This window comes from Arachis stenosperma, chromosome 8 (assembly GCF_014773155.1).
Source record: "Arachis stenosperma cultivar V10309 chromosome 8, arast.V10309.gnm1.PFL2, whole genome shotgun sequence".
NCBI lineage: Eukaryota > Viridiplantae > Streptophyta > Magnoliopsida > Fabales > Fabaceae > Arachis > Arachis stenosperma.
The window spans coordinates 50,056,595-50,075,762 of record NC_080384.1 but is presented as its reverse complement, the minus strand read 5'-3'; the positions used below and the strand labels follow the sequence as shown (position 1 = coordinate 50,075,762).

General features: G+C 31.9%; 3 protein-coding genes across 4 annotated transcripts; 1 reads left to right on the top strand and 2 right to left on the bottom strand.

The window, feature by feature from the left end:
- The first annotated feature begins 3,187 nt into the window (after positions 1–3,187).
- LOC130946581 (cyclin-dependent kinase E-1) lies at positions 3,188–9,154 on the top strand. Of its 2 annotated transcripts, none has more exons than XM_057875373.1 (16): positions 3,188–3,567; positions 4,058–4,168; positions 4,502–4,605; positions 4,693–4,735; positions 4,860–4,958; positions 5,361–5,430; positions 5,865–5,959; positions 6,077–6,110; positions 6,209–6,293; positions 6,452–6,529; positions 6,657–6,704; positions 7,342–7,374; positions 7,609–7,717; positions 8,008–8,223; positions 8,332–8,395; positions 8,656–9,154. In XM_057875373.1, exons 1-15 carry the CDS (start codon positions 3,325–3,327, stop codon positions 8,392–8,394), a joined length of 1,431 nt encoding a protein of 476 aa, XP_057731356.1. In that variant the 5' UTR covers positions 3,188–3,324; the 3' UTR covers position 8,395; positions 8,656–9,154. The 2 variants fall into 2 exon arrangements, with proteins under 2 accessions (XP_057731356.1, XP_057731355.1); XM_057875372.1 differs by having other exon boundaries at positions 8,002–8,223.
- An 818-nt stretch (positions 9,155–9,972) lies between these two features.
- Positions 9,973–12,593, bottom strand: LOC130946146 (nitrate regulatory gene2 protein-like). Its single transcript, XM_057874823.1, has 4 exons — positions 11,588–12,593; positions 11,182–11,375; positions 10,879–11,102; positions 9,973–10,720 (listed from the first exon to the last, which is right to left on the bottom strand). The coding sequence occupies exons 1-4, from the start codon at positions 12,591–12,593 to the stop codon at positions 9,973–9,975; spliced, it is 2,172 nt and encodes a 723-aa protein (XP_057730806.1).
- Positions 12,594–15,431: 2,838 nt separating this feature from the next.
- On the bottom strand, positions 15,432–17,381 carry LOC130946385 (uncharacterized). Its single transcript, XM_057875113.1, has 2 exons — positions 16,341–17,381; positions 15,432–15,941 (listed from the first exon to the last, which is right to left on the bottom strand). Exon 1 carries the CDS (start codon positions 17,293–17,295, stop codon positions 16,354–16,356), a length of 942 nt encoding a protein of 313 aa, XP_057731096.1. The 5' UTR covers positions 17,296–17,381; the 3' UTR covers positions 15,432–15,941; positions 16,341–16,353.
- Positions 17,382–19,168: the final 1,787 nt, after the last annotated feature.

The window sequence follows — 19,168 nt, the reverse complement described above, 5'->3', positions numbered from 1 at the left end:
TTTTTTTTTCTCTTCAAGAATTTTGATGGAAGCTAAGATGTCTTTGTGAGTTTCAATTGTATTAGTGTTTTGAACTATTTAATTAGAAACTAATAGAGCTTAAAAATGTAATATTATTGTATAATAGTCCCAATTATATATATAAATCAATAATTAGGCATAGTGTATTAGGGTGCAAATAAATACAAAAAGATCGGATACAAGTGCGGATAGTTTCAAGTTTTCATTAACATTGGAAAGTGCTCCATTTTGAACTCAAGTGCCATGGCAAATATGAAAATCAAATGAACTAAGCATACTATTATTATATGTTAGTAAATATTATATATTTATTCTATGAATTAATGTCTTCCTTGTAAGCAAGGATGTATAGACAAAAATCCTTTAATTATTAAAAGCATGAGCAGTGTTTTGTATGTTTCTATTTTTTTTATTTATTATAAGAGTGTTATATGCATTAACGTTTTTTATAATTATTGAATTAAAATTTAATTTCGATTTGATTTTAAGTAATATCTATATATTCACAACCTTCTCATAGACAAGCATGCTCAAGACTAGTCACTTAATTAAACCAACTCAAACATATAATTTATTCCACAAGTATTATATAATTGTATTATATAATTGAGATAAAGACGAAATAGCTCCTCCATAAATAAATTTCCAATTATATATATATATATAATATATATATATATATATATATATATATATATATATATATAATATGTGACATTTCTCTTATTGAATGTATTAGCATAGTGGTAAGTTAGTGCACTTGCAGGCTCCAAAGTCATGTTTTGAATCACTCATATATTTTCAATGTTTTGGACGGAGTTTGGTTTAGATTTTATTTTTGGGCCAAAATATTATCCACCTTTGTTTTTATCTTCCTCATACGATGTCCTAATTCGATAAATTAAAAGTTAATTTGTCATAAATTCAAATTTTATTTAAAAATTTATTGTCAATTAATTATTATATGCACAAAATAAAATTTAAATATTTAATATTTATTTAAATAGATTAATAAACTAACCACTAAATAAATTCAAATTGATTTATATAACTTTGTTTTTAATTTTTTTTTTGTTACTTCTACTTTTTACTTTTTGTTCTCTTCTTAATTTTTGTACCTATTAATAAACTATTAATATTGGCGCACTCATTTGCTCTATAGGAGCCCTTATAACTCCATCAATAATTCCTCCATATGCATATAGCATCGCCATAACCCATAAGGATAGAAGATTAATTTTAGTTTGTTGAGATTTTAATACATTTATCTGTTTAAGTGTAAGAGATTTAATAATTTATTGCACAATAATAAATTTTTAAAAACAGTCCAATTATATATCTAAGTATTTTTGACAATTAAACTTAATCAAGTTGGCCCAAATTAAATTAAAAAAAATTTCTTTCATTACACCGTATCATATTATACGCGTGTTTTAATAATGCAACTTTTTTGTCTTTGTCTTCTCCTTCTATTTTTCCGTTTCCTCCTCCTCTTCCTCCTCTTCCTTTTAAATTAGTACATATAAGTTCTTCTTCTTCTTGAATTGAATTTAAATTTATATAATGAATGATGTTCGGTTCATTTAGTATTATATAATAGTTTTGCTTCGATAATATTTTCGGTTTATTATAAACGCAAAATATTTCTGAATTCGAATTTATATAATGGGCAAATGTTCGATTCATTTGGTATTATACAATAATTTTTTGCTTTGATAATATTTTTGGTTCATTCTAGACGCAGGTGTTTATAAATTCGAATTTATATAATAGAAAAATATTCAATTCATTTGGTCTTATACAATGATTTTGCTTTAATAATATTTTCGATTCATTTGCAGTCTAGGTATATTGTCGATGAATAATTTGTCCCAATGGTTGAAATAACTTTCAAGACAAATTGAATAGAATGTAATAAAATCTAATACAATTAAACAAAGTGATAATAAACAATTTCATTCTTTTGTACTAAAAAAAGATTCGATCATTAGCAAAAACACATCTCATTTCTGGATCTAAATGAATCTCAATTAAACTAAGAAATAAATCAAAATTAATTAAGGAATAAAAAATTTAGTCAATACTTATCAGCAGCGTAAACCTCAATTAATACACAAATAAATCGAAATAAATTAAGAAATGAATCGAAATTATTAATAAAAAAGAAAAAAAAGAATAATTTGCAGGTACAAAATTGAAAGAAGAAGAAGAAAAACTATGTGCGCAAATTTAGAAAAAGAAGAAAAAAGAAGAGAAGTAGGAAAAAATAACGAGGAAGGAGAAGAAGAAAGAGGAAGAGGAGAAGAAAACGGAAAAAAAAAAGAAAAACAAGAAAAACAACGAAAAAAGAATAGAAAAAATTTTAAAAAGTTGTTATAATAAATTGATTAAATTTAATTAAATATTTTATTTATGTATAACGTACTAATTTTATTATTTTAAAAAATTCTAATTCATATCGAATGAGTTTATAACAAATTATAAATGAAGATTTTGTGATTTAGCTGAACTCTAATTAAGTTCAACGTGGTGTTATTGTATTTCTTTTTGAAAAGAGAATTTTAACCCCTCGTACTTTCATCCATTTAATTAGTGTGGTTCTTATATTATATATATAATTTGGTTTGTAAACCTAAAAAACAATTCTATTTCTAAGTTTCTTAATTCTTTCACACAATAATAATTGTTTATTCATCCCGTAAAATCTCATATTTCAGTTAAAAATATTTCAAGAATGACTACATAAACATTTGAAAAATGTTCCACCGTTTTATGCATCCATGCATTTCAACTAGGGATAGGAACGTGTGGATATGAGTGAATTGACAAAATGTGTATATAGGTTATGTTAGATGTATATTAAAATTAGTTACTAAAATCAGTTATTAGTATAAAATATATGTTAGAATATAAATACACATTAAAAATAAATTAAACTACACATATATTTATTTAATTGATTTTAGTAGTTAATTTTAATGTACAAATAACATTACTCTATATTAAATGACAAAATGTGTATATGTTTGATCAAAACTCTTAATTTATAATTTTACATTTTTTTATTTTTTATATATAACAATTTGTATGTGTGTGTGAAAATGATTATTTTTATTATTATTATTATTATTATTATTATTATTGAATTAATAATGAAGGTCTAAGGAGAAGTTCGACAGAAAGCAGAAGCATGAGAATTGAGAAACGCAACATCCAAACAGGGCCTTAAGCTGCTGCTTTCTGGCTCCCTTGTCCGAGCAAGCGACCGAGCACGTAGAGAGAGATCGGGGTGGAAACGCAGCCATGGGAGACGGAGGTTCCGGCAACCGCGGCGGCAACAGCAACAACAGCGGCGGCGGAAGCAACAAGCCGGAGTGGCTCCAGCAATACGATCTCATAGGGAAGATCGGAGAAGGCACGTACGGACTCGTGTTCTTGGCGCGCATAAAGTCCCAAACCAATCGCGGCAAATCCATTGCCATCAAGAAATTCAAGCAGTCCAAAGATGGCGACGGTGTTTCTCCCACCGCTATTCGCGAAATCATGGTACTCATTTTTCCCTCTCTTCTCTCCTTTTATTTTTTTTCTTTATTTCCAGCTGTAGAAGTTGAAATTCAAGTAGCTGAAAACTATTGTTCTTTTTTCTTTGAAATTTCGAATTTTTTGATGATGAATTGACGGTAATGGTAATGGTGATTAAGGTAATGCAGTTGTTAGAACGTAGAAATTGAACTGTTCACTCTATTTTCAAAGTCTTCAATACATTTTCTGCTTTATTTCTAGCTAAAGGAAGTTGTGAAATTTTGGACCTCAAGTAGCTGAACTTGTTGAGTTTTGTTTTTCTTTTTAGTTTCGAATTTTATTTTATTTTTATATTTCAGTTTCTTGATGACGTTGGATTGTTGGTGAAGTTAAATAGGTAATGCAGTTGTTGGGATGTGGAAATTGAATTGTATCTGTGTGTAGTTGTAATTTTTGGATCCCATGGGGTGCTTTGGGTTGGTTTTTAGCAGCTTCAACTTGTTGATTGGTGCAGCTGCTGAGGGAGATAACCCACGAGAATGTTGTGAAGCTTGTAAATGTACACATCAATCACGCGGACATGTCTCTGTATCTTGCTTTTGATTACGCCGAGCACGACCTTTATGTGAGTTTTATTCTAGAACATGCCCTTGTGGTGCTTACTTGAGTTGAAATAGTCATTTTCAGATGTAAACTATTGATGTTTTCTCCATGAAAATGTGTGTAGTTTATGTTCACGCTCGGTGAAATAAGCTTTTGCTATTGTAGATTCATTGTGTGATATGTGTTATACACATATTTTAGGCCTTTTCACTGAATTTCACTCTGTTGAGAAAAAAAAAGGAGGTTTTGTTTTGGCAAAATCTTGTTAATTTTGTATGGGAAGAAACATGTACATGTATCAAGGAATTGATTGTTCTAGTTAGCTGAGTGTAAAAATTGCAATCTTGAATGGCAGGAAATAATTAGACATCATAGGGACAAAGTCAACCATTCCATTAATCAGTACACTGTTAAATCATTACTCTGGCAGTTGCTCAATGGACTAAACTATCTGCACAGGTGAGTATCTTTTTGTAAATTTGACGAGGGCTCCTTTTCTTTCCTTCTTTATATGTTGACCGATTATATTATATCTATCTCTTGCAGTAATTGGATAATACATCGAGATTTAAAGCCCTCAAATATACTGGTATGACTTGCCTACCTTATCATTGTATATCATTTTGGCTCCTTTATGCAGACATTTGGGTTTCAAATTTACTTTGTCAACCTTTGATTAGTAAACTAGTGTCTTTTATGAACTTTTCATGAAGGTTATGGGTGAAGGGGAGGAGCATGGAGTTGTTAAAATTGCTGACTTTGGACTTGCAAGGATATATCAAGCCCCTTTGAAGCCATTATCTGAAAATGGGGTACGACCACCCTTTTCCTTCTCATGCACTTGTATTCTTCTATCTATTGTCTGTACATTCTAGAAATTTCTGTGTATTCTTCGCGTACTTATGGTTTTCTTAGGATTGAATTAGCAAAAATATTGGCAATCATATAATATAGACTGAAGTACTATGTTAAAGGCTTGTGTTATTCCAGTCACAGCATTCTTCTTTAAGCTGAATGATGGTATTGGAATTGATTTTCAGATTCACTTCTTGAACTGTCTACCTTTCCCCACATGCATTGGGTTCCAATTCATGAATTGGCTTTTTTATTCTTTAACCATCTGTTAATTGTGAACGTGTACCTCATGTTTAGCTCTCTATACATTTGATTGATTAGATTCTTGATATCTGAAATTATGAAACATTACCACACAGGTTGTTGTAACCATTTGGTATCGTGCTCCTGAGTTGCTTCTTGGAGCAAAACATTATACTAGTGCTGTTGGTATCCTTTTATTTTACTTCCTTTTTTATGCATAAGTTAATCATGTGTATGTGTATGTTTCTATATTCTGTGCTTTTGTAATATTTTATATTCAAGTGGCTGTACATTTGTCCTCATGTATTTATTGCTGACTTCAGGCTTATACTTTCTTTACAGCTTAATTCTTATGGTATTTCTCATTAATATTAATTTTGTTACATTCTTGGTACTTTTTGCTATCCCTATTTTGACTTGAGGTTGTTGCTTGACTAAGTATTGGTTTTTATTGAATCTTATATGCTAAAGTATGGGTCTAGGATCTACTAGAATGGTTGACATGTCATAAATAAGTTATTTGAAAATTTTCCATCTGGGATGCTGTGGAATATACATAATCCAAGGATATGCTTATGTTCCAAAATTGGTCTAGTCATTGTTCCTTAATGGACATTTAGATATGTGGGCTGTGGGATGCATTTTTGCTGAGTTGTTGACCCTGAAGCCACTATTTCAAGGTGTAGAAGTCAAAGCTACCCCAAATCCCTTTCAGGTATTAAATGCTGAGCCTATGACTTACAGCTGTGTCGATGAAGTAGTTTCTATATTAGTATTGCCTTGTAATTTTCAGATTATAAGTAATCCTTATTGGCTTATTCCACTTGTGCAGCTCGATCAACTTGACAAGATATTCAAGGTTTTAGGTAATTTAACTGCTTACATTTTTCTTAATCTCTACTGGGGGATGTTCTTTCTCTTAAATATTCCAGACCTACATCAGTCAACATTGTTACTGTGCCAGGCCATCCCACATTAGAAAAGTGGCCTTCCTTAGCAAATCTCCCCCATTGGCAACAAGATGTTCAACATATACAAGGGCATAAATAGTAAGAACATTAGTTATTGAGTTTATGTAAATATGTGCAGAATAGACCCATAGTGTACAAGCACTTTGTTGTTGTGTCTGTTCCTTGTATGCTCTTACTTGAAAACTAATAATTTGTCTCATGAAATTAATGGATTTGTTCTTCATTTTTGCTCACAGTGATAACAACAGTCTCTATAATGTTGTTCACCTATCTCCAAAAAGTCCTGCATTTGACCTTTTGTCAAAGATGCTTGAGTGAGTTTTACTTTAAAGCTCTTAAGAAATTTTTTACTATGCCTACACTAATATATTCTGAACTTGTTTTTCCTTATTTTCTCTCTGCTCTTGCTTAACAATAATATGCTTGTGTTTTCATGTACAGATATGATCCTCGAAAGCGTATTACAGCAGCACAAGCTTTGGAACATGAGTAAGACTTATTTAATTCTCGTTTATTCTTGCACAAATTCTACATACCTTACAAGATTTAACGTTCTGTTGGTCATTGGTGGTTGTTCTGTAGAAATTCCTTACAAGATTCCACATTCTTTTATAGTTTCCTGCATCTTTTTCCCCTCATGCTTTGACCTACTTATGCAGCTATGCAAGTATAATTAAATGATGTAGTTGCCATATTCTTCTTGAATTCAATAGATTTTTATTAGAACTTGTAATAATGATTGAAGATGAGCAAGTAGATTGTTGTAGTCATCCACAAAACTAGTCCAGAAGCTTCCCCTAAACTAATATAGCGCTGGAGTATAATATTGATACATATTTTCTATATCAATTTGTGACTCCAATGGGGGTAGAGAAAAAATAATATACTAGTTGCTTTGTTGCGTTTGATGCAAATGTTGTTTATTTATATTAGGGAACATTGCATTGCTACTTTGGTGGAAATAAACCTTGTTATAAGTCAGTGTTCAATTGGTTTTGATATTTTGCAAGATTACATGCATGATTTGTTCTCCATGTTCACAATATTGATCATATAGTTAGTTGTTACTTGTTCCTTTTCTCGCTCATAAATTATCTTTTGAGCATCCTTACCCTTTGTTTGCCAGGTATTTCAAAATTGAACCACAGCCTGGGCGGAAGTAAGGCTTTATTCCACATTCCTTCCTCTTTTGATATTCTAGTTTGGTCTTCCCGCTTTGTTTTCATTGGATAAAACCTTCTACTTCTGTTGGTTACTTTTACATTACTTATTTTGGTAGATTTTTAAACAAACAAATGTTCACCTAGTCTTTCTCATGGTCTTTTTTTTTTTTGGAGTAAAGTATTCCATCAATGTATGTTTTAATTAACTAACCATCTTTGTGAATGTTCAGTGCCCTTGTACCCTGCCAACCGGGAGAGACATTTGTGAATTATCCCACTCGTCCAGTGGACACAACAACCGATTTTGAAGGGACAACCAATATGCAACCTCCACAGCCGGTATGCTTTGATATTTGGGAATTCTATTGAAACTATAATATACTGAACCAAAATTGTGCAAGCAGAATTTGTTGGTGACCCATCTTGATCTTGTAAAGTCCTGTTATGATTCAAAATTTTCAATTAGTAGGGAATATCCATTAAAATGCGTCCTTGCCAAATATTAAGTTGTCAACTTTGTTCTTGATAAGTGTAATCAATGATTTTGTATTATATATTCACTCATGTATAGGTAATCTTAACTTCATGATTTTGAATGTGATGATGTGTGTACTTCTTATTAGAGTCAGGTTACATCGGGAGCTGCAGTTTCTGGCAGTATGCCTGGTGGTCATGTGTCAAATAGATCTGTTCCTCGACCAATGAATGTTGTTGGGATGCAAAGAATGCCTCATCAGGCAATGCAAGCTTATAATCTTACATCTCAGGCAGGGATGGGTGGTGGAATGAACCCTGGTGGCATGCCGATGCAGCGAGGTGTACCACAGCCGCATCAGCAACAGCAGGTTACATGTTTATTGGAATCTCTCTCTCTATCCTGTGGTTTTTTTTTGGGGGGGATGTTGGGTAGATATGATACTCTGATTATGATACTCTGATTTCTGTGTGAGCAGTTGAGGAGAAGAGACCAAATGGGGATGCCAGGATACCCTCAACAAAAGTCAAGACGTATATAAGGTAAATGCTTTCAACGGAAGTGGTGTCTATCAAAGAGACAACGTTAGCATATCGTAAAACTGGGCGAATTCTTTGATGTGGGCAATCGGGGGATCAAATTAAACATGCCATTCTTATTCTTCTGTTATGGTATTACAATTCTTGTAATAATGTTCGAGACACCATAAAATTGAGCCCATTCTTAATCGCCTTTTTACCTTCCTTTTCTGTAACATGCCTAACATCAAATTGTGATTCCACCCGCTATGGTTTCTTTACAGCATCCTTGGACCTGTTGGCATAGCCAAGAAGACTCCTATATTCGGAATAAGCCGATCTCCTGCTTCTTGTGGTTAGCCTGTGCTGGTAGAGATCAAGTGAAGTAGATTCAGAGGGTTGTCAATACCAGAGAAACTTCAAACTTGAGCTCAATCAGGACAATTTATGAACCCAAACTTCAGATGATTTGCTTTCATGCATGTGGAAGTTTGCTGCAACAGCGAGCACAAGAATCTGGATGCTAGAACACTAAATCATTCTGCTGGAGCCCCTGCAAGGGAAATGATTTATCTAAGGGAGGCACATGTATGTTACACGTATAAGTTGTATCTGTAGAATTTTCTTGCATTTACGAGCTTTTAGGCAAGATCAATGTTAGACTTGTAAGGTTTCCACCAACTGACCAACCTTATATTTTGTATCCATGCCTGTATAAAGTGGATGTAGTAGTAGTGTAGATTGTTGCATCAATTGAAAATACTACTGTTTTTTTTTTTTCAATATTTTTTACTTATGAATTTGTTGTTTTTATTTAAGAAATCATCTTTCCTTATAAAAACAGAAGTTGACTTTGGGCGACTCATTTGGGCACTCCATTTTATTGTTTTTTTTTCCCCATAAATTCGTAAAACTTATTTTATATTCTATTATGTATTTTATATGAGTAACTGATTTAGTAGCTGAATTTTTATGTATATGTAATTTTACATATATAAATACCAAATTTTTTAAAACACAATAATTATATGGACCATAAATTTATTTATGAAATATGTTATGCATAGTTATATAAATAATTATTATACGTTGAAAATCTACCTTCAATCATTAATTAATGAAAAGATAAATTTGGAAACAAATCAATTTTTTAATACTAATATTTTTGAAGAAATTTGCATAAAGTTTTTTGAATCAACAATCCCGTGCATATCTAGTAATTAAATCAAGGATATTTTTTATGTTTATTAAGTACTCATTTATAAATTTTAAAATAAAATCTAAATTCCGTGCATTGCACGGGATGAAAACACTAGTAAAAAAGATAAATAAATAATTTCCTCAAATTTCCATATAATGTTTCAACTACACAAACTCCTCCACATTTTTAATATTGTCAATCACTATTTTAACAATCCACCAAATGAAATCTAGACTTACATGCAAATAACATAGTAAGAAGGCCTCACTTTGAGAGCATAACAAGAAGAAGCAATGCTATCTTTAAGTCTTCACAAAGAATAGGGAAAAAAATAAAATAAAATAAAAGTTAAAGAAATGCTAGAATTAAGATTTTGAAAAAAAAAAAAAAAAACTACTGTTTAGTTTGGAAGTTTAAGCTGCTCATAAATTTTCAGATTTTCCAAACAAAATGTCTCCAAAGCCTCAAAAATTGTAAATAGACCCGGTTGAAAGCAACTTGAAGCAAGGTCATTGACATGTTTAATAGCTTCTTGATGTCTCTTTTTCTCTTCAACCAATCTTACCCTTGAAGCTGCTAATTTCTCATCAGACCCTCTAAGCAATGGAACTTCCATGAAATCTTCTAAGCTTTTCATTTTGTAAAAACATGAACACTGCTTTGACTTGATTCCATTCTTGTCACAGTAGTACTTAAGCATGTGCTTATAATCCCTTAGAAAGTGTTGCACTTTAACTTTGAGTAACTGTTCCTCATTCTGCTTCTCATATAACTGGTGCAAGTTTGATGCAAAGGTACTAATGGCTTCTGAGACTATAGTTTCTGAGATCTTGTGAATTTCATGGCACCAATCATTACAAAGGTTGAAAATTGGATCAACCCCATTTTCAGAATTTTCTATTTCTTCTTGGATTATGTGCTTCCTGAGCCAATCATTCAAGTTTTTCACTAAGGTTTTCTGTGTGTTGATGAGGTTACTAAAGCACATACTCCAATTTAATGCAATTCTTTCTAGTCTTAGTGTAGCTTTTGCACTTGGCTTTTTCTTCCCTCCAGAATCTAATATATGTACATGACTTTTAGCCATGGAGATAGCTTGAAATTGTTTATGGTGACAATCACTCATTATCTTCCACAATCTAATTAACCTAAAATAGAAAAAAAAAGATAATTTAGTCTCTAAAGGGTGAAGAAAAAATAGAAAGTACTAAGCAAAGCTATGGTATTCCAAAGATGTTGATAACTATAAACAATAAAAGATAGGACTTCAACTGAATAATAAAAGAAAGAGAGAAAATTAGCATACCCTTCAATCAATTTGTTCAATTCAGGAAGCAGCTTATTATCTCTTAATCCATCTATGTTTCTTGATATTAGACCAACTGATGCAATAGCTACATCAATTTCTGATTTCAAAAGCTTGACAGAAGCAAGAGTATCATCAATCTTATCAAACTCAGAACCTCTACCATCCAGACCTTTTAGCTTCTTGTACTGCCTTTCATATTGAATTCGAAGCTTTTCTACAACCTGTCATCAATAATATCAAGGAAAAAATCAAGTTCTTGAATTTATATATCCTGCTATGAAAAAACAAGCAATGTCTTACAATGATTGCAGCAGAGAGTTTCTTTTCCCAAACATAAAGTTCCTCCAAGGTGGATGAAAGGTAACTAAATGATGTATGAACATTGTTTCTCATGGACAAAACCTTTGCTCTAGAAGGTTTGTATAGCATATACGAAAGGATTAAACTCGTCTTTACTGAAGGGAATATCGGCCGCAGGACACAAGAAGCAAAGGCTGCAAGGCAATCATGAAAATCAAGATAAGTTCTTGCTCATTCCATATGTGATAACATGTAACAAGTAAATATCTAACATATAATATTTTAGGGACATTTAGCAACAAAGTGATAGGAAAAAAAAAAAAACAAAACAAGGAACCAAATACTAAAAAGACTAAAACACATAAAATTCAATCATAATAAACACAATTGATGCAAGAGATCTTACCCCTTAATTTGGAGCTTTTAGGTTTATATGGTAGCTTGCCAACTTCCATAAGTGATTTGAATTCTTCACCAGAATCAAATAGATTTTTGAATTCATTATTTACTTCTAGCATTGCTTCCTTAAGATCTATCTTGGAATTAGAAACTGGTGTAGCAGTAGCAGGACACTCACTACATTGTTCTGTTGTTTTTTCTGCTTCAGATTGTGCATCTTCTCCAATCTTAGCCTCATTTTCAGTTTCCTTCTCATCAAACACTACTGACATCGCTGAGCTTTGTTCATAAGCTTCACTTTCCTCTTCTAATTCTGGAATTCCTTCCCTCTCCCTCACTACACTCTCATTGATATCATGATCATATGCATTGAAATCATAATCCATGCCAAATGGATCCAAGAAATCCCATGTAGAGTTGTTTCGTTCAGTTCCATTTTTCTGAGGATCTTCTACAAACATTGTAGATGCATTTGTACCATCATGCATAAATCTATCATTATGGTAAACAAAACACATTGGTTGTTCCAAAGGTTCATCATTGAACCAATTTCCACACTTTGGGGTCTCTATTTTATTTGCAAAATCCAACCTTTGACTATGATCTTCACTATCATGATGATTATGATCATGATGATGAGTACTACTACAAGATGAAACATTGGAAGTCACATATGAATCAAAATCATGATCATAAGTGCAGCAATCTCCATCATCATATTCAAATTTACATGAGGTAGATTCCAATAAGCATTTCTTTTCTTCTTCTTCTTCCTCTTCAGATTGATTAATTTCGGATAAAGATATGTTGGAACAATCAGCACAAATCACTAATTCTTGATCAACATAACGGTTAAGTGCATCACCAATTTTCAAAAGGGACTCTAAATACTCAACAAAGGATGTGGCAAAATCATACCTGAAATTTTTAGCTTTTTTGATAAACTCCTTCCTCTCTTTGCATAAACTCACTAATTGTGAAGATTGTTGCAACTTTGGTGCTCCTTTGGCCATAGCAAATAAACCCAATTAGTAACATATGAGAATTAGAGAAGCTTAATTTAAATAATACTAAGTTAAGATCAAATAGAATCAAATGCAAAACAAAAACAAATAAGAGAGAGATTTCTGGGAGGCAAATTGTTTTGATTATTTGAGAAACAAATATTTGTATTGTGTTTACTATTTAGTTAGTATCTAATGTAAAGAAGGTAACAATGCATGTATGGATTTCAAAGAATCTAAGCAATAAATATGGAAAAATAGTTGCAAAAATTCATACACATATGCACACTTTTTTTTTAATGGAGCTTTTAGACAATTCGGTGCTTTTTGCATAAAAATTATGATAATATGATAGTTACTATTATATATTATAAATAATAATGTACAATTTAAAAATATTAATATTTGAGGTTTAAATTATTATAGCACAATTGTATTTAGAATATTAGAATTACCCTCTAATTAACGAGATTTTTTTATCAAGTGGATATAAAATATTATGTCCAAATTTAATACTAGATAAATATTTCTTTTAATCTTTATTTATTTATTTATATTTTTTAATCTTATCCATGATAGTCTTGAATAAGTTGTCAAAGATTCAAATAAAAATTCTACACACGTTTAAAAAAAATATAAGTTTTTCCAAAGAATAACAAATATATAATAAAGATCTACGAATATTTAAGTAATAATGACTTATTTTAAGCAAATTATATAAGAAAATAAAGCATATTATTATTTTTTATTAAGTAGTGTAAATAACACAAAATTTGTAGTGTTGCTACAAACAAAATACTTACATAGAAAACAAAAATAACAATAAGAAAAGAGAAGGACATTTAAAATTTTAAACTACCCAAACACATTTTAGTTCTTTTATCATCCTAACAGAAAACAAGTTATTAGTAAACATTAATTTAGCCAATTGGAGCAAAGCAATTAGAGATGCAAGCCAGAGTTTAAATTTTAAAAGAAACAAGTAGAGAAATTTACGGGAACAGGTCAGATTCAGTGGAGTAAAAATAGCACAAAAAATTATTTAAAAGACTGAGAAAAATTACAATCACTTCACTAAATAAGATTTTTTGGTGGAATTTTTTATTTTAATAAATAAATTAATTATAATAATTATTGAAATAAATAATTCAAAAAATATTTGCTAAAATAAATACTTTTCTTGTCTTGTTTACCATGTAAACGAGATAATTTTGCAAGAGTACAAACGAGAAAAGACAGATGGACGTGATACGTGTACATGTATTTGTAAAAAAAGTATTTTGTCTGAAAATAATAAAGAATATTAATAATATCAATAATCCAAACTTGTAGCATGCAATTAGTATTTAAAAAGGTTGGTAGAAGAAATTAAAATGGATATGTTTGATCAATTAGTATTCAAAAAGAGTACATACAAAATTTTAAATTAAATTATGATCCAATTATATTGATTTAAATTTGAAAAATAAAAAAATTTGTACGTGTTCAAGTTCCAAGAATAAATACAGTAATTATGCCCGCTCCTAACATTGAAAGATGGAAAAAACATTGATGCACGATAGGATGGGGATAAATAAAATAGAAGAAGAGTGGGAGATAACCGTATGTCAATTGTTAAGAGAAGTTGATGGGGATAAATAAGTAACCAGTTACTAATTATTAGGAGAGCTTAATGGGAATAAATAAAATAGAAAAAAATAAAAAGAGAATTGAAACGGTTATCTCCCACTCTTTTTTCGTTTTATTTATTCTCATCAACCTTTCCTAATAATTGGTAACCTCTTAGTATATTATTATTTTTTATTAAGTAGTGTAAATAACACAAAATTTGTAGTGTTGCTACAAACAAAATACTTACCTAGAAAACAAAAATAACAATAAGAAAAGAGAATAATATTTAAAATTTTGAACACCCAAACACATCTTAATTCTTTTATCATCCTAACAGACAACAAGTTATTAGCCAATTGGAGCAAAGAAATTAGAGATACAGGCGAGAGTTTAAATTTTAAAAGAAACGAGTAGAAAAATTCATGGGAACAGGTCAGATTCAGTGGAGTAAAAATAGCATAAAAAATTATTTAAAAGAGTGAAAAAAATTACAACCACTTCACTAAATAAGTTTTCTTGGTGTGGCAAACAAACTCAGAAGTTTCAGATGCTCAAGGAAAATAAACAGAAAGATTGGATGCCACATCCATGAATGAACGGATCATGGCAATGTTAAAGATATTTAACTATATAAATAATATCTTTGTTTTTCGTTTTTCTTCTAAAGTGTTTTGTTTTCATACTGCTATTTTTTTGAAGTTATTTATTTTAAATATTTTTGTAAAACATTTGAGTACTTAAACTTTCTCTTGTCAAAGTCAAGAACTTTACCAATAAAAAGATTAATTTAAACACTGTTTTTGGTTAATAGGAAATGATGAGTCACTAAATCACACCAATAAAAAAAATAATTTAAAAAAAAACATTGGATTGATAGGCACAGAACATATAAATCCACTTATCCACTAGTAATAATAACCACTGATGTGATGGATCCATCCTTAAAAACTACAAGAAAAACACAAAATTTTGACATTTTGATCGGTTGATGAAATGGTAAACTTTGATCCAAATAGTAAACGTATTAGTCCAAATTTTGTGATTATGTTTGGAGAGAAAGAACATACACTGAGTTCACCAAGAACCTGATAACCATAGTGATAAGAGAATAAGGAGAGGTGAGAGAAAGAAGAGAAAATGAGAAATACATCTTCAATTCTTCAAAAAGAAGAGTATCAAGTGAGTAACTAACTAACATTAATTGTAACAAACAAATAACTAATATAAATGGGGCAGATCAAGAACAATATTAACTATTTACCAAAGAGCAGACATAATAGTTCCTTATTTATTGACAATTACCCATTCAATCAAATTCACCACTATAACAATGGCTTCCACCAGTATGAACTCAATTATAACATAGGTCCTACATTCTGCTGCTGTCTAGTGTTGCACTTGCTGGGGTTCACTCCTTTTTTTCCCAGCCTTCAGAATTAAACTTGTGAACAGTTTGTATTCCAAGGGCAGCAACAAATCAACATGCCTTGTTTGGCAGAATAAGAAGCATTCTCAAGGATAGAATTTGAGCTGCATGGCAAGTGGCAACCATCTCTGCTCAACGCTGTTCAGAATCGATCACAAAACAGGCGGAATCACTTTTTCTGCCGCCACCACCAACCAGGCCAAGGATCCAAAAATTCACCCGGAATCTTCAACATCCAATTACTTTCTTAGCTTCCCTTTCAACATATTAGACCAGCAAACCAGATGCCACATTTCTTCACCATCTCTTGCAATCATCATCTAATCACAGTGTAACACCCCCAAGTCCAAAAACAATTAGCACATTGCATTCAATCTAAATTAATGCACGTAGTAGTCTTAATTGATTTCATCTTATAATATAATAACAAAATTATTTAACGAAGGGTCAAGGAAGGACCACAGTTGCACTTGAGATAACACGGAGACAAGTCAACTTCAAACTAAAGAAAATAGTAGGACCAATTTCATCTAAGGATCTCAAACTCCTAATATAACAATGTTCAATTAATCAATTCTCAATCTAACTAGCTAACCTAATACCCAAGGTGAACTAGCCATTCTTAAACCCTAGCATCAAATTAATTCCTAAATATGAACCCTAGAAGCAAAGCCACTAAAATCTATGAAATCCAAACTGAAATTTTATCAAACACTTACCAATTTTCCAAATTCATGCAAGGCAGAAGATATCATCAGTCATGAGCAAAATATACTGCAAGATCCTCAAAGGAGCATTCCCAAAATCCAAATGTGGCAACCTCAGCTCCCTAACCCTACAAGCTCCATCTGCTCCACCACCACCACCAACCCGACCCACCCGAACCCGGTTCATATCAACCTTCCTAAACAGGTAAACCTCACAACTACCACCCCCACCACCGGAAAAACTCCGATCCGCTGCCGCATTCGGTGGCCGTTTCTGTGTCCTGAAAAAGGTCCAACCTTTCCCAGCAAGAACCCTGCAAAACCCCTCCATATCGTCGACCCTCTCTCCGGTAACTCTAGAATACATCGACAACGAGCAACAATCCCAATTTCCTCCTCCTCCTCCACCGCTACCATCTCCGACAATTGCGCCGCCGTCGAAAAATACCAACTTGAAGAATGGCGCGGCGAGGTTGACGAAGTAACGAAGGTGGGTCAATGGGGCCGGAGTCAGGGAAGGGAAAGGGATCGGAACGGCGTCGTCTTGGAGCGGCCAGGAAGACGAAGAACAAGAAAAGGAGCAGGTGGTGGTGGTGGTGGTGGTGGCAGTAGAAGGTAACGAAGAAGAAGGAGTTGAATGCGGCGACAAAGATGATGAGAATGGCGTTGAGTTGGAGAAGATGATGTGGGAGAGAGATGGCGTTGGGAACAAGTCCATTCCCAAGGTTCTTGCAATGGCGGCGAGTCTGTATGTGTCGGTTACGATCTCTCTTGTTGGAAGGAACAAAAGACCCGCAGTTTTTGATCTTCTTCTTCTTGCTCTTATTCTTCGTCTTCTGGATCTTCTTCTCCCATCTTGTTCTTCTTCATTTTGTTGTTCGGAATGAGCGTGGGAATGCATGAGATGTGGATGGTGATTGATGGATTCACCCAAGACGAGAGAACGAAGCAGCTTTAGTGGAAGCATCTTTCTTTTGCTTTGTCGATTCAATCAAAATCACTACTTCTGTTTTTGACTTTGCTAAAGTAACTCACCCAACTTTCAATAATCCTTCTTCCATCTCCTACACTCTATACAATAGGATGCCATTCTCATATTAATTAGCTGAATAATTAGGTCAAGATTAATTTTTCTATTGGATAGGAAGAGTCAATCTGCTAATTTTTTACAACTCAATTAATAATTAATAATTTTAAATTAATAATTAATAAATTTAAATTTCAAAATTTGAATAATAAAGATTGTGTTGAATAACCACTCACAAAATTATTGTGATTAGCGTCTATCTTCCTCCTATTATCGTAGCATTTTTTTTCTCGTCAACAGCACCGCTTAGTTGCCACTGCAGCGCGCTACTGTCACAGCTGCAACAACCACCATGTCACCGGCTCTTTGGTGTGTGGCCGTTTTGCGCCGGCAGAAGTTTTTATCGTGCGGATTACGATCGTCTTCCTTGCCAGGTGCTGATTCATTGCCCTGCGATGCACTGCCGTTCTAGCCGCAATAACCGCTGTGTTGCCGATTCATTGGTGCTCGCCATTTCGTAACGGTGAAACTTGTTATCACAGAAACTTGTGTGTGTTCCATCACCCGATTGTCATCAAACAGATATTTTTCGATGTTGTCCCAAAGCCGCAAACAAAAATCTCGCATCTTCGACGGCTTCATCGATGAAACTTATATTTGGAGAAGAAGGAACAAATGCATCATCCATTGATGTGGGTTATGAATGTTCTTCTAATGAAGTGTCCTTTTATGCATGTGTATTTAGAAAGTATCTTTTTATACATGTGTCTTTTAATGCAGATATTTTGTGTGGATATGTCTTTTAAATAGAAGTGTCTTTTGTGAATGTGTCTTTGTACAGTAAATGTCTTTTTATGCATACACTTCCAAAGACGTGAGTGACATTGACTACTATTGATATGGCGATGGAAACACCTCCAAAAATGAAGGAGGGGTCGGAACCGTTGAGTTAATATATAATTTAGTCCGTAAAATTGTATGCATATTTTAAATTAATCTTTGAAATTTCAATTCTCTTAATACCATCTCAAAAATTTACACCAATGACCTCTTTATTATTTTTGTAACAAAGATTTTAATGGTAAATTAACTTTGAATTGAATATTCGAATTTTGTATTGTGTATACACTATACAGTAACTCATTAAATTTGCGGAATTAAAAATATGGTAAGCAACCAAAAAATAAAAAAGACCTTAACTATATGTTGACATAGACTAACAACTATTACATTAAACTCTAATAAATCATTATTATTTAAGTTTTGGAATTTAAATAATCTAAAAACTACAAATAATTTGTATTAAAAAGAAGTATTTCAATAAACAATTATGAAATATATTTTACTTTAACATATTCTATTATTTAGACAAAATTAATATAAAAAAATAAGCTTTTAATTTAACATAAAGAATATAAGAAATATTTTGTTAGAAACTTATTAAATAAATGAACATTCTAATCATCATATATACAATTGAAAAAATTTCAAATATACGTGAAATAGTAATAGTTTTCAATATTTTTAACCGTTAATTTTAATTAAAATATATTATATATTTTTATAAATAAGATTAATAGTTAAAAGGTTACAAGTACATTTGAAAACTGATACGTGAGTGTAGAGAACAGAACAAGTGTCCTGAATGCATTGTGGCATTTTTTGTTGGAGGAGTGGTATTGATTACGCAAACAAATTTGTGTCATGTCAAATGCATGATGATAATGATATTTATCTTCATATGTTTCACACACGTAATTAACTGGCTCTGATTCAAGCACGTCTAGTACTCTTCTTATAACTCACCCTTTTC

Bases quoted from the DNA above. Each gene is read 5' to 3' on its own strand.
- LOC130946581 (XM_057875372.1), top strand. From the start codon at position 3,325: ATGGGAGACGGAGGTTCCGGCAACCGCGGCGGCAACAGCAACAACAGC. The intron at 4,606-4,692 runs GTGAGTATCTTT...TATCTCTTGCAG, and splicing joins GGACTAAACTATCTGCACAG to TAATTGGATAATACATCGAG. The intron at 6,294-6,451 runs GTAAGAACATTA...TTTTGCTCACAG, and splicing joins CATATACAAGGGCATAAATA to TGATAACAACAGTCTCTATA.
- LOC130946385 (XM_057875113.1), bottom strand. From the start codon at position 17,295: ATGCTTCCACTAAAGCTGCTTCGTTCTCTCGTCTTGGGTGAATCCATC.
- LOC130946146 (XM_057874823.1), bottom strand. From the start codon at position 12,593: ATGGCCAAAGGAGCACCAAAGTTGCAACAATCTTCACAATTAGTGAGT. The intron at 11,103-11,181 runs GTAAGACATTGC...TATTGATGACAG, and splicing joins AACTCTCTGCTGCAATCATT to GTTGTAGAAAAGCTTCGAAT. The intron at 10,721-10,878 runs GTATGCTAATTT...TTTCTATTTTAG, and splicing joins TTGAACAAATTGATTGAAGG to GTTAATTAGATTGTGGAAGA.